Genomic DNA, 27,348 nt, shown 5'->3' with positions numbered 1-27,348 from the left:
GCCAGGGTTGCAAAAGTTAATTTGCATTCTGTATGTATTGTTTTTTTTCTGAGAAAACCTGCAATTTTGTCAAATGTTTTGAGAAGTGACAGTTTTAGAAGAAAATATTTTATTATTCTAACAACCATACATTAAGAAATTATGCACTCCTAGGCATTTAAGATTACATTAAAATTGGATATTTATATCACAACAACAAACAAACTAGAGGTCATATCTTGTAATACTGTGTTGTATGGTATGTAAGCGACATGCCCTTTTCAAACTTCAAATACATATATGCTTGGCTCAATACGCAGTATGGAGATTTTGAGAAGGAACACTCAGAAAGTGAACCGTTTTTAGGATGGTTCTATATTTGGGCAGAAAAAAAAATGTGCAGTCTCTCACGTAGGCCAACCAGCACTGGGACATAACGGAAAAGCACTGGTGTAAGAGGCTTAAAAGGTGCCTGTGTTCTGCAGAAATGACGTGACCAGAAACATATCATTAATTCACCTCTAAAGTCTTATGAGAATATCCAAGGCATTTTAATTCCTCTGAAGAATATATTTGGATATTTCATATAGAATAGCAGTTGACACAGAGAAAACTACGTTGTACATTAGAGCACCCAAACTCCATGTCTAAAATCATAAAATACTCCAATATTACAAGGGAGAAATCACTTAAGATTCTGGATTTAGGCCACCAAGGTAATATTTCCACACTTGTTAAGAGAAAAAAAAAAAATCAAGTGTGATAAAGGTTTGGGCTTAAAGAATAAAAATTAAAAGCAAATAAGTAGAATTAAAAAAAAAAAAGTTCTATAGGAGTTATTAGCAGCCTCTTGATAGTTCTTATTTAGGGATCATTTCTTAAGATTTCAGGGCAGAGTAGAAAAAAAACTGAATATGAAGCAAGATAAAAACAATTTTTATATTCTGAGAAAAATCTGCAGTAGAGACATCTGCATCTGGATGGGTTGAGGGCGCTCTCAAGTCAGTGCAGTTACCAGTATAATACACGAGCCGCTTCATTTTTCTTTATGTTCAAGTTTTCATGGGCAAGATAGAAAGCTGAAATTTCATTGGACAGAAGATCACGGGAATAAAAAAAAAATATTTGTTTTGATTCTTATGGTCAATACCAAGGACAATTTACAAGCAGCATCTATTATATCCAAAAGAAAGGGGTAAATATTTCATTTCTTTAAATTCCATCATCCAAGTTGAAACAATTTGGACAGAAACTTGGATTTGCAGGCAGCTACTGATCTGCCATGAAGATTAACCTCATATTCAAGTATTGGCATATATTTAAAAAAAACTAATTGGCAGAGGTGACAAACACAAAATGTAGGTTTAAAATCAAACCACATTCATCTTTCACACACCGAATCGAATTTCCATAAAGATCTCTACTAAACGGTGTAGATCGCAGCTGGCGGTCATACTTTGGATGTGTTCTCTTCCATAGGTACAGCAGGAGTGTACAAAACTTTCTTGGTGTTCTTTCCCCTGGAAAATATTAAGTTGCCAAGTTATTTAAGAAAAAAAGAAAGGCCAGAAAACATACAGAAATATAAGGATGTGCACATAGGTCTGTAACATATAGTTTACAAGTCTAAATAGTTCTGGAGAACACCAGATGTGGGCTATGGATAGGATTGCTTGAGTAGATGCTTACATCGGTGTTACTGTAGAATCTATAATACTAGTTACCACAAACTAATAACCAAGTAAGATTTTTACCATTATTGCATTGTCATATAGTCACCACAATAGAGGAAGGAAGAAACATTACTAAAGAAAAAATAAATCTTGCAAACACAATAAAATGTTATACAACCCTAATCCCCTGTCTTCTATGTGGTCCTTCACCAGCTCCTCACCAAAACTACAAACGCATCATAAAAGCACAACCATTTTGGCAAAAAATTAAACCTGTTTCCGTGTTACTGCACTTCTCATTTAAATGGGTGATACGATATGAAATTTTTAAGAAACAGAATCACTATTGTTCAATTGCAGTGTCTTGTATTTCAGTTCAGTCCCATTCATGAAAATGAGGCTGAGCTGCAATACCAGATACATCCCGTGGACGAGAGTGGCGCTCTTTTCTAATCTCAATCTTTTTACTGCAGTCAGGTAAATGATACTTAATTTATCCAAGGAGTTTTTTTGACATAGGAAAGTTAAGAGCCTAAAAATGCTTTAGGTGTTCAACTACGGCAGCCTTGTCAGTCATGTTCTAGACGGAAACATTTACCATCATCTTCACGTTTTGTTTTTTTAGGAGGTCAAAAAGTTAGAATTGTGGCACTTTTACTGCCATTGTAAAACAGCTACAAATAAGTAGATGCTGACAATCCTCGTTTGGCCAAATAGTACTTTGTAAATTGTCCACAACCAGAAATGTTATGTTACATTTGGTTTTTAAACTAATACTCCAGAATACATGAAAAAAAATCCTTACTGTTTTTTCCGGCGAAACAGCCAACACGTCACAGCAATAATAAATAGCGTTCCAAGTACGCAGGCCAACGTGATTGCAAGAACGAGACCTAGAAGAAGACAACTTGTTATAAGAGCATTCTGAAACAATTGTATACAAATTTTGGACACCCCAAGTCAGTTCTTACCTTCCCTAAAAGACACAGACACTCGCCTGTCACCTTCCTGCTGTGGCCGTCTGTAGTTATCAGTCAGTTCTATTGGAGCAGAACTGTTCCGCTCTGTGCAGTACAGGGCCGTCTCTAGAAGGTGAAGCTAAACAGACACGTTTTCAAGTTCATAGGAAGTTAATCTGCTATATAGTTTTTTCTTTTTCACGTCAAGTATTGGTGTTTAACAAATGTCCCTCAAGTTCAACCGAATACAAATCAGATACAACCAAGTTCTTCTTGCCACCAATAGCTTGGTGGCAAGAAGAGATCGGTAAGGTTGTGAGCCAGTCCCAGTGTAAACAAGACCCATCCTTGGTTTGTATGCAGAGGATACATGAAATACATTCACTGTTGAATGAGTTAACCCTTTCCTGCTCTTCACCATGTCAATTTCCTAGCAATAATAATAGTTTTAATTATTTGTTAACCAATTTGACTTATATGTTCGATCACTAAACCTGGTTTCTGCTCTAGAGGTATGGGGGCACAGAGGTCCCCGGGTTTTACTGCCCCCAGGGAATGTTATATAGGAAAATGAAGGGCCTGTTCAGATCCGTGTTGGAGGCTCCGTTCGGGGCCCTCCAACACATATCCAGTACAAAATGTTGGCATAGTACACCATGCTGTGCTATTTTTTTCAATAAAATGACTGACACCACGACGGAAACCCCCCGAAGAACCCATTAAAGCCAATGGGTTCTGTTGGGCGACAATGGTGTCCGTCATGCAATGGAACCGGCGCAGCCAGGATTTTCATTGTTCTGCTCCTCTGATGGAGCAGAGTAAAGAAAACACTGAATGCAGACGTGACGGGCATCTCTTCTGGAAACAGATTGGTCATGTTGAAATTCAATATGCCCAATTCTTCATAGTCACCCCCAATATCTGCTGTTAGGTAGACAGTTGGGATGCACCCACAGCGTTGGCTGACTTTGATATGTGTATGGCCAGCTTTATGTGGTCATCTGGACCTCAAAATGTTCTGATTTTGCTCTAGGTTTAAAAAGTACAAATGCTGCCAATCTGAAAAAGCAAATCAATTAGTTGTATACATTGACTACCGAGGTACACAGTCCTATAGGTTACCTGCTCCTCTGAAATAAAGACAGGATTCCGGAAAACAGACCACAATACGCTAGGATTGCAGGGTGGTGTTGTAAGAGAACCCTCATAGCGATAATACTCATCCAGTCTTTCAGGGACAAGATCTTGCACATTAAACACTCGCATTTTAAAATTCTGTCCTATAAATGGAAGAAAAAGTTCAAAAAGTTATGGTAGAAGATTTACACAAATATGAAAGGTGCAAGATACATACACATTTAGAAGTTCACCGATAGCAACAATGTTCATCTAACGCTCTATAATGAGATAGTGAAACACACACACACCTTAAAAACAGTTGTAAGGAACGTTTTTTGTGTTTTCTCCTGATGGGATCAGATCCTATTTTTTTGGAACTTCATATACAGCATTCACATGGAGATGTAATACAGTAGTCAGAGAGGTTAATGATGAATAAGACTAATCTATTTGTAACTGTGACTACAGGCCGTTTTAGGGCGGGTTCACACATGGCGGAATTGCACTTAAATTCCGCTGCGGACACTCCGCAGCGTTAATCCGCAGCGGAGCCGTTTCTACATTGACTTTCACTTTAATTTAGCAGTGTTCGTTTACACGATGCGTACAATTCCGCTGCGGAGCATAGGCTGCGGAGCGGAATTTGGTGTCCGCAGCATGCTCTGTCTGTTGCGGAGCAGTGGCGGACTCATGGCGGAATTTCTCCATTGACTTCAATGGAGATTCAAAGTTCCGCAATGAAGTCCGCAGCTGTCATGCACATGTCATGTGTGCTGCGGATGCGTCTTGCTTTTTTTACTTGACATTTCTTCATTCTGGCTGGACCTATGTATTTCTAGGTCTACAGCCAGACTGAGGAAGTCAATGGGGCTCCCGTAATGACGGGAGCGTTGCTAGGAGACGTCAGTAAATAGTCACTGTCCAGGGTGCTGAAAGAGTTAAGCGATCGGCAGTAACTGTTTCTGCACCCGGGACAGTGACTACCGATCCCAATATACATGTATCTGTAAAAAAAAATGAAGTTCGTACTTACCGAGAACTCCCTGTTTCTGTCTCCAGTCCGGCCTCCCAGGATGACGTTTCAGTGTAAGTGACGGCTGCAGCCAATCACAGGCCAAGCACAGGCTGCAGCGGTCACATGGACTGGCGCGTCATCCAGGGAGGTCGGGCTGGATGCCGAAGGAGGGACGCGTCATAAAGACAACGGGCGGTAAGTATGAATTTCTTTTACTTTCACTAGGGAAAGTGCTGTCCCTTCTCTCTATCCTGCACTGATAGGGAGAAGGGAAGCACTTTTCCCGCAGTCCGCAGCAGCTAGTCCGCATCAATTTTCTGCACATTTTGTGCAGATCCGCAGCCGTAATCCGCAACCCGGATTAGGTGCGGCATTGATGCGGACAGTTGCGGAGGAATTCCGCCATGTGTGGTCATGCCCTTACATGGGCCAATGAACGGGCGGCGATCAGCAGATTAACCAGAAAACTCATTTGTCGACTGATCAGATCTTTCATACAGCCAGAAAAACGGTTGCTTGTCGGCAACATCTCCCTGTGTAAACAAGGAATGTCCTGCCGAGAAGATGCAAGTGTATGGGGACAAATGATTGTATCAACAATCGTCCTTATACATTCCGATCATTGCTCCATTGAATGAAGCAAACAAGCGCCACTTCACCTGCTGTGGAGACGTCGTCATCTGTGGCATTTAGTCGTTTCATTTTAAAAGCCGAAACCCTCTAATTACTGACATTATAGAGAGCATGTACTAGATTATCGCTGACACTATAGAGAACATGTACAGTACAGAGAGCAGTGAGAATGGGACAACCAAACAACAACAACAACAATGCGTGGAGATTCAAAGATCTCTAAGCTCAAGGGTTCCTTCAATGTAGAGGATTTGCTGAGATTCCAGCTTATGTGCTCCTACTCAAGCAATCTTCAGTGAGAAGTGTAAAAACGTTAACCCTTACATTAATAGTTAGAAACTATGCCCTATATGTTCACTGGTCCATTCTTTTAAATGACAAGCAAGCAAAATAAATATACATGTAGATAAAAATACATCTTTCTATTTGTGTTGCATTAGACATATACCCAGTAATATACCAGTAGCTCATCTATTCAGTATATGAGTAAAGCATAGCCAATAAGAATCAAATGGAAGTAAACAATGAATGTTCCTACTGAATAACTACAAGCAGAAATCTTGAACTGTGAGGAATACAGAAAGTATATTGGAAAATTGTATAACTGTAAACAAAACATAAATTTGCTGAAAGTGGATGACCCTTCCAAGCCATGCACAAAAAAAATAAAAAATAATTTACCTATCCAGAGTAATTATTTAGGGTAACGGCGGAACGTAGAGCTTCTACTTTCACGCAGATGTTACACTTCTATTCAGCTGGAATAGGACAGAATATAGATCTACTAACCTTTGTACTTGATATGTGTCAGTTTAGAAATTATATGGTCATATGCAGTATTGAAAGAACCGATCTGTAAAATAAATGCAACACTTGGCGCTTGCAGAAACACACCGATGACAAACATTGCTTTTGTTTTTTTAGAATAAACATTTTTATTGCTGTTGATTTATACAACAAAATATTCCATCATACATACATGGTTTAAATGGCCAGTGCTAGCAGGAGTTGGATCTTCATCATAGAAAGATCAGTAACCACAATCGGAAGACGGAGTCCAAGCATACACCTTAAGAGAACCTTTCACCTGCCCGTACATGTGCAACGGAGTGCAGCGTGTAATTGGCAGGGGCTTCACAAACCCTGGGGCACTTTACATTTTTTTCAATCTTCCTCCGTTATTTACATAGTTTGTATCTAACTAAATGGCAAGGTGGCGTGTTGTCTTCACTCTGACACGCACGGTCCAATCAGCTACGGACAGTGTCAGGGCGGCTTGCGCGGTGTTCCCTCCCATGAGAACACACACAAACAGAGCGCTGCAGAATCACCAGCCTGCGTGTGTTCTCACGGGAGGGAACACCGCGCAAGCCGCCCTGACACTTTCCGTAGCTGATTGGCTGTTAGATAGAAACGCCCCATTGACAGTTCAGGGGCTTATTTACACATCGGGAACCAAATATAACGGCACCGATATGTAAATAACGGAGGAAGTGCCCCAGGGTTTGTGGAGCCTTTCCTATTACATGCTGCACATATATGGGCAGGTGAAAGGTTCTCTTTAATTGAATATGGATCCACAGTCCTTACCAATGCCAGTCTTGGGGTTCGTAAAGTTAGTCTCAAGTACCAGCTATACTTCCCTAAGGCCAAACTCACACAGTGCAGTTTTCGATGCAATAATCAGTAGCACACATTTATTGGAGACATTATCTCTCTTAATAAAAGTGGACTACTACTGCTGATTCTTGTAATAAGAAATATAGAATTTCTCTCATATCTATCCAGTTAATAACAAAAAAAGAAATGTAAATCCCAATTATTATTAAGTTATACAGGGTAGGTGTGCGTGTATATATATATATATATATATATATATATATATATATATATATATATATATATATATATATATATAAAGTAGAGGAAAACACAGCACTCAATGCAAACTGAACATCAGGCCATGTGCACGTTACCAGTGGAAGGATGAATCAATTCCTTGGATTAGAATACCAAAAAGACAAAAGAGCAAGTAACAGCACCAGGACTTCAGCGTTGGGGAGATGTTGGTTTATTCACCACCAGGTGGAAGAATGAGCAACGTTTCGGTTCACACCTGAACCTTTCTCAAGCTAATTCAAACAGTGTGCAATACCACATATATATAGGAGGATACACAAAGTATACAGTATACAGTGCAATTATATAATATGCATAAAAAAGTAAATCCATATATAGAGTATGTTCATATAATTCGTGAAAACATATATTAAAGTGACCAGTGCATTGATTTCAGTACAACATCTCTCAATATAAAATACAGACATGTATATAGCACAGGTAATACTATAATTACCCTATGTAATGATATCATATCCTAATGAAGGGGCGGAGCAGAGGAATCATATCGGAATTTAGTAAAGTGCAAGAGGATTTTAAACTTATAATTGAGAAACTTACATTATCAGCTCTCGGTGAAGCATGGAGTAAGTAATGGCGTCCCCCACTCCGTAATGCGCATGCGCAAGATGGCGGACTGGCGGAAGTGCGTCACATGGAACGCATCCCCGGAACGCAGTGCAGCCGCGCATGCGCAGATATCTAATATCGTCACAACGCATATTATAGCAGGACAGAGTAATAATCAACTCAAGGAATAATCCGGCAATGAGTATTTTAGTGTAGATATCCTACCACCAATGTATATGTGTAGTTTTATGCCTATATATAATTCTAAGACTCAATATGGAGTCTAGAAAAAGAGGGGGCCACGGACTGTAACATAGGAAGGAGAAATAGCTGTGTCACAATAGTACAAACAGCAATATATCCTAAACCAAAGATTGAAGTGGTGAAACACACCCGTCTATGTATTAACATAGGACCTTGTTGATAGGAATAATAGAACAAGACATATATAAAGATGGGGGAGTCATATATAAGGTCAAAATGCCATATAAATTTTTATTCCAAATCTTTCACAGAGAGCATAAATTTATACAAATGTGTAAATAATGAATAATCAATAAACCATGACTAGCCGAAAAAAAACCGTAGCCTCTGCTCCAATGTTGTACATCCCTTCATATGGATCAGTATCTGTAATTCTATTACAGATACTGATCCATATGAAGGGATGTACAACATTGGAGCAGAGGCTACGGTTTTTTTTCGGCTAGTCATGGTTTATTGATTATTCATTATTTACACATTTGTATAAATTTATGCTCTCTGTGAAAGATTTGGAATAAAAATTTATATGGCATTTTGACCTTATATATGACTCCCCCATCTTTATATATGTCTTGTTCTATTATTCCTATCAACAAGGTCCTATGTTAATACATAGACGGGTGTGTTTCACCACTTCAATCTTTGGTTTAGGATATATTGCTGTTTGTACTATTGTGACACAGCTATTTCTCCTTCCTATGTTACAGTCCGTGGCCCCCTCTTTTTCTAGACTCCATATTGAGTCTTAGAATTATATATAGGCATAAAACTACACATATACATTGGTGGTAGGATATCTACACTAAAATACTCATTGCCGGATTATTCCTTGAGTTGATTATTACTCTGTCCTGCTATAATATGCGTTGTGACGATATTAGATATCTGCGCATGCGCGGCTGCACTGCGTTCCGGGGATGCGTTCCATGTGACGCACTTCCGCCAGTCCGCCATCTTGCGCATGCGCATTACGGAGTGGGGGACGCCATTACTTACTCCATGCTTCACCGAGAGCTGATAATGTAAGTTTCTCAATTATAAGTTTAAAATCCTCTTGCACTTTACTAAATTCCGATATGATTCCTCTGCTCCGCCCCTTCATTAGGATATGATATCATTACATAGGGTAATTATAGTATTACCTGTGCTATATACATGTCTGTATTTTATATTGAGAGATGTTGTACTGAAATCAATGCACTGGTCACTTTAATATATGTTTTCACGAATTATATGAACATACTCTATATATGGATTTACTTTTTTATGCATATTATATAATTGCACTGTATACTGTATACTTTGTGTATCCTCCTATATATATGTGGTATTGCACACTGTTTGAATTAGCTTGAGAAAGGTTCAGGTGTGAACCGAAACGTTGCTCATTCTTCCACCTGGTGGTGAATAAACCAACATCTCCCCAACGCTGAAGTCCTGGTGCTGTTACTTGCTCTTTTGTCTTTTTGGTATATATATATATATATATATATATATATATATATATATATATATATATATATATATTTATATATATTTTTCTTTCAGTGAAGGTTTTTAGAGTTCCACTAAGATTTCCTACAAAATACAAATTCACACCTTTACAAACAAGTACAAGCCGTGTCTCACCTCTATGAAAATTCCGAGCACAGCCAACCCATCTGCAGCCTCCATGGCTGTGCTAAAATCGGCATACTTAGCATTATAATGCACAATATGCATCTGAAATAAAATGGCATATGTTAGCATATACTTGATCTTGGTCCAGGTGCAATAGGAAATTTATTAATGTCTACCTGGACGTCATGTGTATTCAGAATCCTGACACTTCTGAATCTTTTCTGTGAGATATCCAGCAAGGGAAACAAAATCTCGTTTACCTCGTAATCTCGCGAGATTACGCGTGGTTTGCTGGAATCTCACAGAAAAGATTCAGAAGTGTCAGGATTCTGAGTACACATGACGTCCAGGCTGGAGGTCATGTGTATTCATTACCAGGACACTTGTGTATGTGGCTGCACATCGTTCTAGTAAGAACACTTATGTGCTGTGTAAATGAATGGAGAGGAGTGCATGATGCTGATTGGTCACTGATTCGTCAGCATCATACACTTCTATTCACAACGCTCAGTTAGTAAAACAAGTAAACACGCCCAGTTAAAAACACAATACACGCCCAGTTGGACATACGAAAAAAAAACACGCCCAGTTGTCCATTTCAAAGCTCATTTGCATATATATATATAAAAAAAGCTCATAACTTGGCCAAAACTGAAAGTTTTTCCAAAAAAAACACGTTACTGTTATCTACATTGCAGCGCCGATCACATGCAATAGGAGATGGGGATTTGAGAATCTGGTGACAGAGCCTCTTTAAGGCATACGCACATCATTGTTTAGGTCGCCATCATAATGGAGTCGCAAGCTGGATACCAGAATGGAGAGGTGCTCTGTTAGGGTGCAGTCACATGTGGCACATTTTCTTGCAAAAATTTCTGCGACTGAATATCAGTTCTATTCATCTGAATGGAACGTGCAGAAATCAATGTTTGCTGCAGAAACAACTCAATTCAGATGAACGTAACGGATTTTCAGTCACAGAAATTTCTGCAACAAAATCTGCCACATTACTGCATCCTTAGGCTAGATTCTGACAGTGCAGATTTTGCCTGCATTTTGTAAGTCAAAAACAGAATTGGATCCAGAAGATCAGACCTACAAGGTCATATATATATATATATATATATATAAAAATTTCTTCTGTTTAGGTTCCGCTGGTTTTTCACTGTGTGAACCCAGCCTACCCAGCCTAAGAGACCAGAGGCAGACCAGGCTCATCCATAGATGTCCATTCAATCAGCCACAACAGGGAAAGATATAGCCAAACAGGTCTTCCCCGGTGAGAACAGCGGGTTTGCGGTGGTAGGGATGAATAGCGTTAGAGGAGATGCAAGAACCGTGCACTAGCGCCACACGGCTTCTTTTTATTAACGGGTTGTCTTTGGTTAGCGGTGCCAATGTGCTAATTATAAGATGAACCTCACGATTCTGTGTACTGAATTCATGGTTGGTCACTAGCTTCTGACCGTTTCTCACCGCATCCTGCTGCACACAGGTCATACACTACAGAAGCAATGACAGTTTATCAGTTGGTGTCCAGATGATCAAACCCTCTTGATATTTTAGGGTGAGTTCACACAGCGGATTTTGTGTGGCAGGTTCTCCCCCCATTGACTTCAAATGGGAGGTTCGGGCGGAATCCGCCCGAAGATCGGGCAGGATGCTTTTTTCCCGCTAAAGAAAAAAAAAAAAAAAAAAAAAAAAAAAAAAGCAGCTGGCGGGAAAATGAAGCATCCGACGCCCATTGAAATGAATAGGAGGCGGAATTTTGCAAGGGAATCAGATGGCAGGTTATGTTACAAAAATTCCGCTGTGTGAGCAGGGCCTTACACTATTTAGTGCTAAATATTTAGTGTAAGGGTATGTTCACACAACCAAGTTTCAGACGTAATGGAAGTGTTCTACGCGCCGAATTAAGTCTGAAAAAACGTCTCCATTACGCCTACAAACATCTGCCCATTACTTTCAATGGGTTTTACGATGTACTGTGCGAACGACCTGTCAAAGGACGGCGCGTAAAAAAGACAGCTCGTCAAAAAAAGTGCAGGACACTTCTTGGGACGCAATTGGAGCAGTTTTTCATTGACGCCATTGAAAAACAGCTCCAATTCTATCCGTAATGGACGCCCCGAAAAACGCGACTACGAGCAATTACGTCTGAAATTCAGGAGCGGTTTTCTCCTGAAAACAGCTCCGTAATTTCAGACGTGTTTGCCATTATCGTGTGCACATACCCGGAGAATACCTCACAATATGGTTTTAGGGCCCGTTTAGAATACTGGATAGTTCCTGCTAAAGGAAAACGCTTCACCTGTCCTATAAGAACACAACAGAATCTAAGATATTATTGCATGTCTAATACAGGTGTCCAATAAACAAGTATGTATGAAGTCAGACTGTCATATCTGACGGATATCATTATATATAAAAAAAAAATTATATATCTCTGAACATGAGATGCTAAATCTGTTGTAAAGTTTACCTCCGCTGGAAACCTCTTGCCTCCAATGCAATGTTCTGATCCTTTATGAGCGGCCAGGCTACCCCAGTGAAAGTGAAGTTGTGAAGCAACATAGCGGAAAGGTGGTATATCCATGTACATACTCGGAAGCAGGGATACAGACACTAAGATAAAAAAGGTAAATACTTTTATTTTAGTTTCTAGTGGTTGCAGATGAGCAAAGAAATTAAACTCTGTGGGGGGGGGGAGGATTTATTAAGACTGGAGTTTCATACAAACTAACTGAATTACATTGAAGTGAAATGTGCCAAATTTATTAAGAAATGCCACATCTGGGGCAGGCCTTAAAACAGAAGGTGTAGATATATTTTCTATAACCAGGTGTAGATTTGTGCCATTTCCGCTATTTAGAATTGATAAGTGTCAGAAACTCGCTGGCCCCCACCCAGTCAACCGGTTCACTTCTCTCACTACCTTGGAAAGTGGTCAGAGGAATTTTAGCACAAATCTAGCGTGCGCCAAAATTTGTGACTTTTCATGCCAGAAAAGCAAACGTAAAGACCATAATTCCCTACATACCTGTATGTCCATTGTTGGATATGGTGAAGTAATCTGTTCTGGAAGCATTGTATCCATACAGCTGAATGGGTTTCAGCGTGGAGTCGTACTGTAGGACATTGCCATGGAAGTCAAGAGGGGACTGGTAGACCCCACCACAGAAGCTGTATTTTGTTGCCCAGTTGTCCTCCCCATTGTTGCCTACGAGAGGATTTCATAGTCACTTAATTCAATGTTAAAGAAAACTCAGTTCCCTCCCATAATTTTACCAGTTAAACACAGTTAGGGTATGTTCACACGTAGTGACCAAAAACATCTGAAAATACGGAGCGGTTTTCAGGCGAAAACAGCTCCGGATTTTCAGAAGTTTTTGTTTTTTTTTGTTTTTTTTTTAACAACTCGCGTTTTTCACGGCCGTTTTTTGGATCTGTTTTTCAATGGAGTCAATGAAAAATGCCTTAAAAAACGTCCCAAGTTGTGTTCCGGACTTTTGACGAGCCGGCATTTTATGCGCCGTATTTTGACAGCGACGCGTAAAATAAAGGCTCATGGGAACAGAACATCGTAAAACCCATTGCAGGCAATGGGCAGATGTTTGTAGGCGTATTAGGGGCGTTTTTTCAGGCGTGATTTGTGGCGTAAAACGTCCGATTTAGGTCTGAAACCACTGTGTGTAAACATACCCTTATAGTCAAATTTAGTTTCTGAAATAGGAATTTCTGGACCCAGCAGCCACGATTTAGTCAAACTGGAACTTTCGACCAGAAAGTTCTTGCTTTTATTGCTTAATCCTCTGTGAAAGAATGTGAGAAGCTGCCGTATAACTCACCATCCAGGCAGAGACAGAGGAATTAGAAGGCTCTGTTCACACCTGTTTTCATTTAGCTGATATGTCATGAAAAAAATCTTCTGACAGTTACAAAGCATGTATTGCCCCGACATATAAAGCCAGAGATGTAGCAGCTTGAAGCGCCTGATCCCCAATGCATAATCTGTAACATTTATTATGTGCCACCTATATTATTGGTGCCTTCTCATGGGGCAGAGAGGCTTTTGGCCCCCCTTAGACACGAAGGCCCAGGTGCAACCGCTACCTCGTCACCACTATGTCATACAGTTGCATACACTGCCTATTGACTCCCATTGTAAAAAAAACTATACCACACAGTATAAAAATGTCTTCTACATTTAGAATACAAGTATATAGACAACGCTTATTAATACAGTAAAACATCAACATAAATGCATGAGAGGACACTTGTATACAGAAAAATTTGCAATACAAGCGCGGTGCGAACAGGTCCTTAGTTGTAACTACATCATTTTGTTGCAGAAGGGTGCACTGACAGGTGCCCACCACACTGAAACCTAAGCATATAAAAGGACTATTTCCTGGCTGGTAATAATAGTCCTACATTGGTACCAATCCATAACAAATACTTCTAAGATCTTTGTATTGCCCATGACAAAGGCCCCAGTGTTTTATTCTAAGAGTCATTGTCAGCAACGGTTGAGCACAAGGAATCCCTCTTTGTACGTGTAACTTCATATGCATGCTGAATGGTCACACAGAACACGGGAGTCTGGGAACCAACACCCGTGGAAACGTCAAAAGCGGTATTCCCAGTATGAACAATTACCACCTATAAACACGATAGATGATAAGCGTCTGGGCACAGAGTGCCCCAAAGCTCTTCCTTACTGCACCCCCTCCCCCCTCAGTGAGAAGGAGCTTGAATTAAGCAGCGGTCAAGCATGTGCCCTGCCATAGTCAATAAACTATGTGATGGATGGAAACAGACAAGCGCTGGTCTCTGACAGTCCTACAGACTTTGAACGGAATGGCACCGCGAGTGCTCGACCGCCGCTCCATTCAAAGTTCTCCTCACTACGGTAATGCATTGAGGAGGATCTGGGGGTTCGGGGCTCCCTTTTTATGCAATAAAGCGAGGTCCAGCGGTGGGGCCCCCCATTTAACAGACAATTATCACCCATCATATGGTTAGGTGATAATTGACAATTCTGGGAATGCCCTTTTGAGGGTATGTTCACACGCAGTGTTTTCAGGCGTAATTTGGGGCGTTTTACGCCTCGAATTACGCCTGAAAAAAACGCCCCTAATACGCCTACAAACATCTGCTTATTGCTTTCAATGGGAATTACGATGTTCTGTTCCCACGAGCCTTTATTTTACGCGTCGCTGTCAAAATACGGCGTGTAAAATGATGGCTCGTCAAAAGAAGTGCAGAACACTTCTTAGGACGTTTTTGGAGGCGTTTTTCATGGACTCCATTGAAAAACAGCTCCAAAAACGGCCGTAAAAAACGCCGCCAAAAAACGCGAGTTGCTAAAAAAAACGTCTGAAAATCAGGAGCTGTTTTCGCCTGAAAACAGCTCCGTATTTTCAGAAGTTTTTGCTCACTGCGTGTGAACATACCCTAATACACTGAAGAAAATCAATTCTGCCAAACTGCATTGCTTTCTGAATCATTAAGTCTAGACCTCAAATATAGCCATATCACAGTTCTGTAGAACCTGAGCGTTTCACAAAGCCATAAGGCTGCGTTCCCACAGTGCTGATGTGCTGCAGATTTTGCATGCATTTATTTTTTTTTTTACAAAACTAGGAACAGAACCGAAACAGATAAAGAAAAGCCTTATAGGTCTCCTCTCCTGGATCCAATTTTGGCTAAAAAAAAAAAAAATACACGTGCAAAATCTGCCGCAAATCTGTACTGTGGGAGCCCAGCCTAATAGGGCACCATAAAAGGTATGTGGGCCCTTACGCTACCTCTGCATGCCCCAGCGTTGCTTCCAGGAGAGTACATGACGTGGCATTCTGCTGCACACGGTGCCCCTATGGCTCTATACTACAGAGAGTGCCATGTTCTGCTGTACAGCCTCCTGCACACGACTTTGCCAAGTTATATCTTGATAAGGACTGAATAGCAGCTACTGCTCATGGAAATAGGTTTCATGTAGCTTGTGCCTACAATGTACTGCGTATAGCCACCCGAAACTTGCTACTTGTACCAGCGGTAGCTCTGTGTGGTCTGCATCATACAGAATTGTAGCAATCCAAGTTATTTTCATAACAGATGATCATTTACAGAAGAGGTTCTCATATTGAAACATTGTAGCAGTCTCCAGCCTCCCATACAGACAGTTCTAGGTGAAAGTTCCATTGTGTTCAAATATACATCTCCTCCCGTGTTTTGACAGCGACGCGTAAAATGACAGTTCGTAAACCCATTGAAAGTAATGGGCAGATGTTTGTCGCCGTAATGGAGCCGTCTTTTCAGACGTAATTCGGGGCGTAAAACGCCCAAATTACGTCTGAAACTTGGTCGTGTGAACCCAACCTAAGGGCTTATTCAGACGAAAGGGATATACGTCTGTGCAACGCGCGTGATTTTCACACGCGTCGCACAGACCTATGTTAGTCTATGGGGCCGTGCAGACAGGTGCGTGATTTTTACACAGCGTGAGTCCGCAGCGAAAAACTCACGACATGTCCATTCTTTGAGCATATTTCCCTCATCACGCACCCATTGAAGTCAATGGGTGCGTGAAAATCATGCGCACCACACGGAAGCACTTCTGTGTGACGAGCGTGATTCACGCAACAGCTGTGAAAAGGATGAATGAAAACAGAAAAGCACCACGTGATTTTCTGTTTACAAACGGAGTGTCATAATGATGGCGGCTGCGCGAAAATCACGCAGCCACGCATCATATGGGGCTGACACACGGAGCTGTCAAGTGCCCGTTGCGCGCACAAAGCGCCGCGTTTTTTGCAAGCGCAAAACGCACACTCTTGTGTGAATCCGGCCTAAGAGAAAGCAGATAAATGAAGATTTGCATCCACATACAAGTTCACTTCTCAGTCAACCCTAGTAGGTCATTTTTTCTTCTACCAGTTTGTGGAGGTTCTAGCTACAGATTTATTATAAAAAAACCAACAACCTCCCACTAATGTTACACCGGAGTAGCTGTGGGTTTTTATTGCGATGTAAAACATTTTATAATTGCCACATCCATTTGGAAAGTGTGATCGCCCACATGAATGATGTTATAACACGCCAGAATACATTCAGCCATACAACATTCATTTTTTTACTTTTAGAGTATGTTCACACGCAGTGTTTTCAGACTTAATTCGGACGTTTTACGCCTCAAATTACGCCAGAAAAAACGGCTCCATTGCGCCTACAAACATCTGCCCATTGCTTTCAATGGGTTTTACGATGTTCTGTTCCCACGAGGTGTAATTTTACGCGTCGCTGTCAAAATACGCCGCGTAAAAAGACGTCCGCGAAAAAGAAGTGCATGTCACTTCTTGGGACATTTTTGGAGCAGTTTTTCATTGACTCCATTGAAAAACAGCTCCAATAACGTCCGTAAAATACGCCATGAAAAACGCGAGTACTTGCAAAAACGTCTGAAAATCAGGAGCTGTTTTCACCTGAAAATAGCTCCGTATTTTCAGATGTTTTTGGTCACTGCGTGTGAACATACCCCTAAAGTTTGTTTCTGTATTTCAGACATTCCACAACATACATTTATACACTAACCAAAGCAGAAAAGAAAATAATGAATTCGAAACTTTATATATGAGAACAGAAGCTATAAAACACACGTATGTATGCAAAGATAAGGGCTGAGATTTTATTGGATAACTACCAAGGACCTTTTATTTTTTATAAAGACATTTTTTTTTTTGCTTTGTATAATATCTATCAATCAGAATCTATATGGAAATTTCTCCCCATCATTCGTATGTGGACATGGTTTAGGGCTCATTCACGCGACCGTGTTTTTCCTTCAGTGGGCCATGTTCATTTTATGCACATAGCACACTAACCCATTTATTTCTATGGGTCCATGCACAAAGTGTTTTTTTGCAGAAACTTTGTTCCGTTCTGCAAATGATAGAACATGTCCTACCCGTCAGTTTTTGCGGATCAGTGCCACGACTCAAATTTATGGGTCCGCAAAAATAACGGACTGCACTTGGAAGCCATCAGCGTACTTTCCGTATTTTGTGGATACGTTACTCGGAAATGCCTTGGAGATCTTATCACGTGACTTTCCTATGGGTGCGGACCGCAAAATATGGATGACATACACAAACATGGCCATAATATACGGACATACAGAACGCTTGCAGAAGAAACTCATTACGTACAAAGTGGATAAGATTTAGAAAATCTCTCGCTCACACCGCGGAAAAACAAAAAAATGCAACGTAAACATTAATAAAATCGACCTGCGTTATGGAATTTAAATCCGCAGAATGTCAATTTATGCTGCATATTCGTTGCTTTTCCGTTGCGGATTTTCACCATTGAATTCAATGGGGATGCAAAACTCGCAACAGAAATCCAGTGTTGCGACTTTTGCACCGATTCCGCCGCAAATAAAAAAATCGCAACTCAGGAAAAAAAAACAAAACATAATTACCCACAACTCTCTCCTCCTTTCTGCACTCCGGCCTCCCCTGGGATGACGTTGCAGCGTCACACAGCCAGCAACGTCATCCAGCGAGGCCGGACTTGGTGCAGAGAAGAGGGAGGGGGCAAATACGAACGTTGTTTTTTTGCCCCACAGTGCTGCTTTCCGCAGTGGAAATTCCGTTTGAAAAACTGCAACACAATGTGGTGTGGTTTTTCAGACGGAAGGTGCTGCGGTTTCCAGGTCGGATATGCTGCACTGTTTTTACGCAGCGTAACCAACCCGTGGGAACCCAGCGTTATGCAAAATAACTTCACATGAATTCACTGGATCAGGCAAACCACTCGGCTCATCTTCGTTTTAGCAGTCTACATGGTTTTATTTGGATTTTTCTTGCATGCAGTTAATCCATAACTTTTAAGAGACTTCTAGAGGTATTGTATAAATGCGAGGAGTTACTGTATAACATTGAAGCTATTCTCTCACCTATTAGCTCTTTATTACAGTACATAGACGTTATATGCTGCATTGTAAAGGTGTCAGTTTTTCCATGGGATAGTGAAATATATGCTCATTTGAAAAATACAACTTGATGTGCGTGATGTAGGAAGCAGTGAGGACGCCGATAGATGGTTTCATTGTCAGAGCACAGTAAACACAATAACATAACTCCACAATGATGTTAGTAACTACGCAGGACTACGACAAAAACAAAACAAAAACAAAAAACAAAAAAAAAAAACACTGAAAAACTTTACAGCAGCCTAAGGGCTTATTCAGACGAACGTATAATACGTCCGTGCTACGCGCGTGATTTTCACGCGCGTCGCACGAACCTGTGTTAGTCAATGGGGCCGTTCAGACTGTCAGCGATTTTCACGCAGCGTATGTCCGCTGCGTAAAACTCACGACATGTCCTAGATTTGCCCGTTTTTCGTGCATCACACACCAATTGAAGTCAATGGGTGCGTGAAAACCGCACACGTCACACTTCCGTGTGTCGCGCGTGATGCGCGCTACAGTAGTCAAAACTATGAATGAAAGCAGAAAAGCACCACTGTTTTTATGTTAACAGAAAAACACGAGTGTCATAATGATGGCGGCTGCGCGAAAATCACGCAGCCACGCATCATATGCTGATGACACACGGAGCTTTTGCAGACCTTTTGCACGCTCGTGTGAATCCGGCCTCAGGCTGGGTTCACACTGGGTTTTTTGCAGGTGGAAAATCTGCTTCAAGATTTTGTTTGGAATTTTGGAGGCAGATTTTCTTATGCCTGCACGACGATTTTTGCAACGTTTTTCGCCTGCGGCCATTGAGCGACGCGGGCAAAAAACGCCACCATAGAGATGAGGCTAGTCGACGCCCGTCACTGTCCAAGGTGCTGAAAGAGCTAACTGATCGGCAGTAACTCTTTCAGCACCCTCGACAGTGAATGCCGAACACAATATACAGCAACCTGTTAAAAAAAAAAAAAAGAAAAAAGTTCGTACTTACCGAGAACTTCCCGGCCGTTGCCTTGGTGACGCGTCCTTGGTGACGCGCCTCTCTTGACATTGGGCCCCACCTCCCTGCATGACGCGGCAGTCCATGTGACCGCTGCAGCCTGTGCTTGGCCTGTGATTGGCTGGAGCTGTCACTTGGATTGAATTGTCATCCCGGGAGGTCAGACTGGAGGAAGAAGCCAGGAGTTATCGGTAAGTCAGAACTTCGTTTTTTTTTACAGGTTCATGTTTATTGGGATCGGTAGTCACTGTCCATGGTGCTGAAACAGTTTAACTCTTTCAGCACCCTGGACAGTGACTATCTCCAGACGTCGCGTACCGGAATTTTTTTGCCGGTGTTCGGCCAAAACGAGTTCGGCCGAACCCGGTGAAGTTCGGTTCGATTGTCCGGGTTCGTTCATCTCAAAGACACTCCATTTGGATGTTTGGAAACAGAAAAGCACGTGGTGCTTTTCTGGTTACATTCATCCTTTTGACAGCTGGTGCTCTGTTTCAGTCGGTTCGCACGGAATTGCTTCCGTGCGACCTGCGTGGTTTTCACGCACCCATTGACTTCAATGGGTGCGTGATGCGCGAAATACGCGGAGATATTGAACCTGTCGCGCTTTTTGCACAGCTGACAAATGCTGCGCAAAAAGCACGGACTGTCTGTACTGCCCCATAGACTTGTATTGGTCTGTGCGTGGCGCGTGAAAACCACGCGGCCCGCACGGACCGAATACATGCTCGTGTGAATCCCCCCTTAAGGGCCAGGACTTTAAGGAAGAATATATCTGAAATATGGCATCAGATGTACTATGCTAAGAATCCTTATGAACCCAATAGAAACCGTGTAAAACCGCAGGAACAGTATAGGACCATAAACTGCTATGGGTGCCATTTAATAACTCCATACAACAGGACGCTTGTACGGAGCCGTAATACAGCAATTGACATGAGCCCTTAGACTCCTGGAATCTGCGCTACTTGGAGAGGTTGGAGAAGGTGTCTGATGGCCGTTATTTTGTACTCCATTGTAAACCTTCATGAAGTGAACTAGGATTTTAGATCAGACTTGGAGCAGGTAAGAAAATGAACCCGTTATCATGACATCTGCCCTTCACTAATGGAACGTCTGTCCCTGGCTATAACCAAGTTTATGGAGAAAAGCAAAGGAAACAGTCCACACAATGGCCCACATTTATCAGAAGTGGCATCATTTTAGCCCATCTAAGGTACAGCTAGACGGTTTTATTGACATATGATGTGACATTTATGATGGCATCTGCCTTTTTTAATAAATCTGTCACAACGTCTGCCATTAAACTTTCACACTGGCTAACATTACTCCACTTCTTCGACGCCAGGGCCTGTGTGGCGTAGAGGTGCCACTTTTTTTAATTATTTTTTCATTTGCGATTTAAAAATAAATAAAAAATAATGAGTTCATCAATGTGTCTAAATCCTGGCCAAACATTAAGTGATCTCCCACTTTTCACTCCACTTTTACAAACGGACATGTATGGCGCAAATAGTTCAAAAACGTCGCACAGCAGATTAGACGCTATTTTGGAGTAAAATGGGCCAAAAAAGGCACAAATACATAAATTTGGGCCAATGACTGTTCAGCCAACTTTGATCTAATGTGTATGGCCAGCTTTTTAGGGGCGATATTACTAAACAGCTTTCCCGACTCAATTTGTCAGGGGATTGTGAAATATATAATCCAAAAAAAACCACACTTCCACAGAAGGACAAAACAATATATATTTGTGGCTATAAAATATTTCCTATGAAAACTGGTATATTTACACATGGCAGATTTGTTGCAGGAAGTTCTGGAACTGTCCCATTCATCTGAATAGAATTTGCAGAAATCCATTCACCTGCTGCAGAAAATCACATTCTGATGAATGGAACAGATTTTCAGTCAGAGAAATCTCCGCAACAAATTTGCGACATGTGAATTCACCCTTAAGCAAAGATCACACGTGCTGTAAAAATTCTGGAATTTCCATGCAGCAATGCCACGGCGTGATACAGAGGCAGCAAAGAGTAGGAGATTTCAACTAATCTCGTCAACACGCTGTGTAAATCATACGCAGAAAAAAAAAAAAAGTGCGGAAATGGATGCGGCGTGGTTTCTCAATCTGCAGCAGGTCAATTTCTGTTTCGAAAATGCTGCACAATTTCCACACAAAAATAAAAAGGTCAGAAATTCGGCAGTGTTTATGCCACATGTAAAATTAGCCTTACAGTTTACAAACCCCCCCACCTACTATTACTATGTAAGGTGCCAAAAAACACAGGTCTGCCAAGCAGCTAAAATCGGTTACCAGACGGTCTACAAATAATGAACATCCAGATTCTAGGAGATCCTGCATCAATGGGCAAATGTAAGAGCATTTCCTTGCAAAAAAGGATTTGTAGAGGGATGTTATTAGCAGCCCTGTGTAAACACATTACAGGAGGTTAAAAGCCCTTCAGAGCCATTATCATTACCCAAGATCGTCCTGTTCTCGAAACATGATCCAATTTGGCAAAGCACCAAAGTTGAATAGCCCATAGTTTGGACAGGACTTCTGCCCAATGAGGAGCTCAGATTTCCTGATCACTCATGAGGGCGAAGGAGGGGGGCGGCTGGAGGTCCTAGCTAGGTGTATCAGAATACAGTGTATGGTAAGGGTATGTTCACACGAGGGCGTCCGTAACGGCTGAAATTACGGGGATGTTTCAGCCTGAAAACATCCCCGTAATTTCAGCCGTAACGGCATGTGCAGGCGCTTGAACGCCGCGTCCATTACGGCCGTAATTAGCGCTGCTATTCATTGGAGTCAATGAATAACGGCTCCAATTACGGCCAAAGAAGTGACAGGTTACTTCTTTGACGCGGGCATCTATTTACGCGCCGTCTTTTGACAGCGGCGCGTAAATTACGCCTCGTGTGAACAGACAAACGTCTGCCCATTGCTTTCAATGGGCAGATGTTTGTCAGCGCTATTGAGGCGCTATTTTCGGACGTAATTCGGGGCAAAAACGCCCGAAAGTATTGCGTGTGAACATACCCTAAAAGTGATGGAACAATACCCAAGTATACAGTGCAAGTAAAAAAACACCTACCACGCAAATGATAGCCTTTTTGTGTGCACAATTAAAAACATAGGAGATAAAATTTCTTTAGATACTATTCTACAAATTTTCCCCGCACATTACGGCAGCATGTCCTGGCCCGACCGCGGGTCTAATGAACTGAGCTAACCGCTTCTTAGAGATCAATGATGCCATTAGCATTTTGGGGGAAAAAAAAAAAATCTGCACACATAGCATTTTAGTTTGTAGCATTTTTCTGTTTTGTCTTTTTTTATGTCACTGGTATTATTCAGAAGAAAAAAAACAAAAAAACAGCATGTTGAATGTATGGCAGTTCTTTTCAGACTTTTTTTTCCATAGACTTCAACAGGTATTTCAACATACCTTCAAAAACTAAAGAAGCCATAAAAAGACTTTAAATGTTAAAATACCAAACAGCGTTTTGTAGGCACTTTAGAGCACAAAAAGTAAAAAAATACATTTCAATATATTTTTATTTAATCCCAGACTCATCTCTGTATAAGGCTTTGTTAACATCTGCGTCAGGGCTCCGTTCCTTGGTTTCGTCTGAGATTTCAGTCAGGGGAACCCATGAACGGAACCCTGGATGAAACAATCGGAAACCATTGATTTCAATATTGACTGATCCGATGCAAATGGTTTCCATTTGTCCCCGTTGTGTAAGGGTTCCATCGTTTTGACGGAATGAACAGCGCAGTCAACTACGGTATTGCTTCCGTCAAAGCGACGGAACCCTTACACAATGGTGACAAACGGAAAGCATGTGCACCAGATCCATCACTATTGCAATCCATGGTGATGCAAATGGACACCTATGGTTTGAGTCAGGGTTCCGTTCATGGGCTCCCCTGACAGAAAGCTCAGATGGAACACCTGAACGGAGCCCTTACGCAGTGAACAAAGCTTTATGTGGCATGATAAATTTAAACTAAAACTTGTACTTACCTTTACAATAGTCAGGCTTAGCTTCACATTAGCACATAACATTTTTTGACACTTTGGGTATGTTCATAAGTGGCAGATTCGTTGCAGAAATTACTGTGAATAAAAAATAAAAAAAATCCATTCAATATATGTGAATGGGGCTGATTCTGCAGCATCTTCATAGATTTCTGCAAACCACATTTAGATAAATAGGAAAGTCACAGAAATTTTTGCAACAAATCTACCGCGTGTAACACACCCAGAAGCTTTCACAGATTCCATTAATTTGTATGGTACGCAAAAATGCATTGGGGTGTATAAATGCAAAGATATATATATTTTACACACACACACACAAAAAATAAGGACTATGGTACAAATCACAGCATGTTCTGGCGATATTAAGTTTTGGTTCAGTAGAATCGCGCGGGGGGGGGGGGGCTGTTTATTACGAACACAATCCAAAAAGCAAAATGTGAAGACCCCATTCACAAAGTGCAGGTTTAGTACAGCAGTGTAGAGGTTTTTTTCCTCTGTTTAGTCAAAACTGAGACTGGGTTTAAAATGTGCCCATAGACTTTATTAGGCAAACATATGCCAAAAGGGTGTTGTGCATTTTTACGCCACATGCGACTGCACCCTTATAGATGCTATACAAAGAAAGAACAGAAGTATTGTATATGAATATATGGGAATAGAAGAAAATTTTATCTTTTTCATGATGTAAGGTTACAACCACATAATACCAAGTGGGACTTACCATTATATGCCCAGCTGTATCCTGCAGAGAAGAAGAAACCAGTTATTTCCTGAAGTCATCCTATCGGACGGCATAGTCAATACAAACTTCATTACTAGCCCAACGCAAAAGATTTCTTAGCATTGAAGACAGAATGTTGACACTTATTAAATTGTATAAAATACAGATGTAGCAGAGCTGAATTTGAAATGTAAATATTTGGGGCATCAAGAGAATTCACATGGAGAACTGCAGGTAATATTGCATTCTTCTATCACAATGCTAAATCTACTGTATCTGTGTATATGAAAGGAATAGGTCTGGGATTTCTCGCACTAGCAGAGATACATTTATGTTTTCTCCACTATTTGAGATTTTTTTTGTCAACAACACATAAACTCCGCTGACCACCCCCTGCACTTATAAAGTCTTTTGTAGAAGTCTAGTTCTGTAGTAATAAATGGGGAACGGTCTTACCTTCAGAGGCTGCCCGTATAACAGGCAGGACTACTAAGGAGAGAAGCAGCCTGTACATCTGTGCACGTTTCAGTACCACGGATTTACCTCTGTCCTCTAAACTATTCCTCCTTCATACTCAGCCCCGCCACAATAACCTCTCAGTCTCATACAACTGACTATGCTGTCAGGCTCAGCCCAAAGCCTTTCGCCACCAATAACACAGCACAGCTTGTTACCTGGAATAGTTTCCAACTCCTCCTTTCTACCTGCTTTACATCCCCCAAGAATGATCACACCTGAGAGAGCCGCTTAACTTTACAACCTGGACATTGTTCTGTATTGATGCATGGTTATAAGAACAGCGAAAGAGCATTCATCATGTATATAGTCATGTGTACATCAAAAGCTCAAAGTCAATGAAAGGACAACAAATACAAAGCCGAAGCTGACATTTCCAGAATCCTTTTTTTGTAATTGATTTAAAATGAATTGGTCAAGCGATGCAAAAATGTTTGTTTGTTCCTTTACGGATGAAATTTCTATTTTTCAGAACGCATCAAAGCATTAGGCTGCATTTTTGCTCATACCAATCAGTTTTCGGGTGTATTTGTGGCACCTTAACTACGACATCTGAATACACCATTAGGCCAGGATCACACACACAGTTTTGATGTAGTTTTTGGCTCCGTTTTTTGAGCCAAACAGAAGCGGAGACAAAAAAAAAAAGAAAAGCATCAGTCTTTTCTTTATACCTTTCCTTCCTTTTGGATCCACTTCTAATGGTATGTTCACACGCTAAACAAAAACAGCTGTAAAATACGGAGCCGTTTTCAACGGAAAACAGCCTCTGATTTTCAGTCGTTTTTTAAGCATCAAGCGTTTTTTTGATGCGTTTTTTACGGACGTTTTTGTAGCTGTTGTTCTATTGACACAAAAAAAAACGTCTCCAAACGGCTCAAGAAGTGACATGCACTTCTTTTTACAGGGCGTTTTTTTATGCTGCGTTTTTTCAAACGGCTGCATAAAAAAACGTCCCCGTCGGAACCAAACTCAGTTTTTCCCATTGTAATGAATGTGCAGATGTTTGGAGGCCTTCAGTTCCGTATTTTCAGCCATTTTTCGGGGCATTTCCAGCCCGAAAAATGGCTGAAAATAAGCCGTGCGAACATACCCTAACGTAGTGTTTTCAGCCGTTTTTCTAGACGTCCCGAAAAATGACTGAAAAATCGGAAGCACAACACCTACAAACAACTGCCCATTGATTTAAATGGGAAAACGGCATTCTGTTCTGAGGGGGCGTTTTTTTACGCCTCGTTTTCCAAAAATGGCCCGTAAAACGAAGCCAGAGAAAAAGAAGTGCATGTCACTTCTTGGGACGTTTTTGGAGCCGTTTTTCATTGACTCTATAGAAAACAGCTCCAAAAACGGCCGTAAAAAACGCAGCGAAAAACAGCTCCATATTTTCATATGTTTTTTAGTATGCGTGTGAACGTACCCTAACTATGGCTCAAAAAAGCGAGCTAAACACTCCCACAAGAACTGCATCAATACTGTGTGTGAGATCCTGGCCTTAGGGTTTATTCAGACGGTGCAGTTTAGATGCATTTCTGGCAACGGGGCCAGAAAACTTTCCTGCAAATTGTTGCAGTTCCACAGCTAGCACAGGTGAAACTCATTAAAACTGCAAAACTGCGGCAAATTGCAGACGAATAGCGTGCTGTTTTTGCAATGTGGTTATCAGCCACCCAGCAAGAACTGCACCTTAACCCCTTCCCGCCGCAGCCATTTTCCTGGATTTTCATTTACATTTTTTCCTCCCCACCTTCCAAAAGCCATAACTTTTTTATTTTTCCGTCGATAAAGCCATATGAGAGCTTGTTTTTTGCGGGACAAATTTTAGTTTTTCACGGCACCATTTATTGTACCATATAATGTATTGGGAACCTGGAAAAAAATTATTTGTGGGGTGGAATAGGAAAAAAACTGTGATTCCTCAATTTTTGGGAGATTTCGTTTTTATGGCTTTCACTGTACAGTAAAAATGGCAGGTTAACTTTATTCTACCGGTCAATGTGATTACGGCGATAATAAATTTATATCGTTTTTTTTATGTTTTACTACTTTTACAAGGAAGAAACTAACTGTTAGGGGGGATTCACACGAGCGTGTATTCGGTCCGTGCGGGCTGCGTGGTTTTCACGCGGCACGCATGGACCAATACAAGTCTATGGGGCAGTACAGACAGTCCGTGCTTTTTGCGCAGCGTTTGTCTGCTGCGCAAAAAGCGCGACAGGTTCAATAACTCTGCGTATTTCGCGCATCACGCACCCATTGAAGTCAATGGGTGCGTGAAAATCACGCGCACCACACGGAAGCACTTCCGTGGGACGAGCGTGATTCGCGCAACAGCAGTGAAAAGGATGAAT

General features: G+C 41.2%; 1 protein-coding gene across 1 annotated transcript; it reads right to left on the bottom strand.

Moving 5' to 3' along the window:
* Positions 1–92: 92 nt before the first annotated feature.
* Positions 93–25,045, bottom strand: CA12 (carbonic anhydrase 12). Its single transcript, XM_075855148.1, has 10 exons — positions 24,941–25,045; positions 24,485–24,505; positions 12,772–12,951; positions 12,214–12,356; positions 9,741–9,833; positions 6,168–6,231; positions 3,734–3,891; positions 2,624–2,750; positions 2,458–2,545; positions 93–1,499 (listed from the first exon to the last, which is right to left on the bottom strand). Exons 1-10 carry the CDS (start codon positions 24,996–24,998, stop codon positions 1,430–1,432), a joined length of 1,002 nt encoding a protein of 333 aa, XP_075711263.1. The 5' UTR covers positions 24,999–25,045; the 3' UTR covers positions 93–1,429.
* Positions 25,046–27,348: the final 2,303 nt, after the last annotated feature.

Source organism: Rhinoderma darwinii, chromosome 3 (assembly GCF_050947455.1).
Source record: "Rhinoderma darwinii isolate aRhiDar2 chromosome 3, aRhiDar2.hap1, whole genome shotgun sequence".
Taxonomy (NCBI): domain Eukaryota; kingdom Metazoa; phylum Chordata; class Amphibia; order Anura; family Rhinodermatidae; genus Rhinoderma; species Rhinoderma darwinii.
This window is presented reverse-complemented; position numbering and strand designations above follow the sequence as displayed.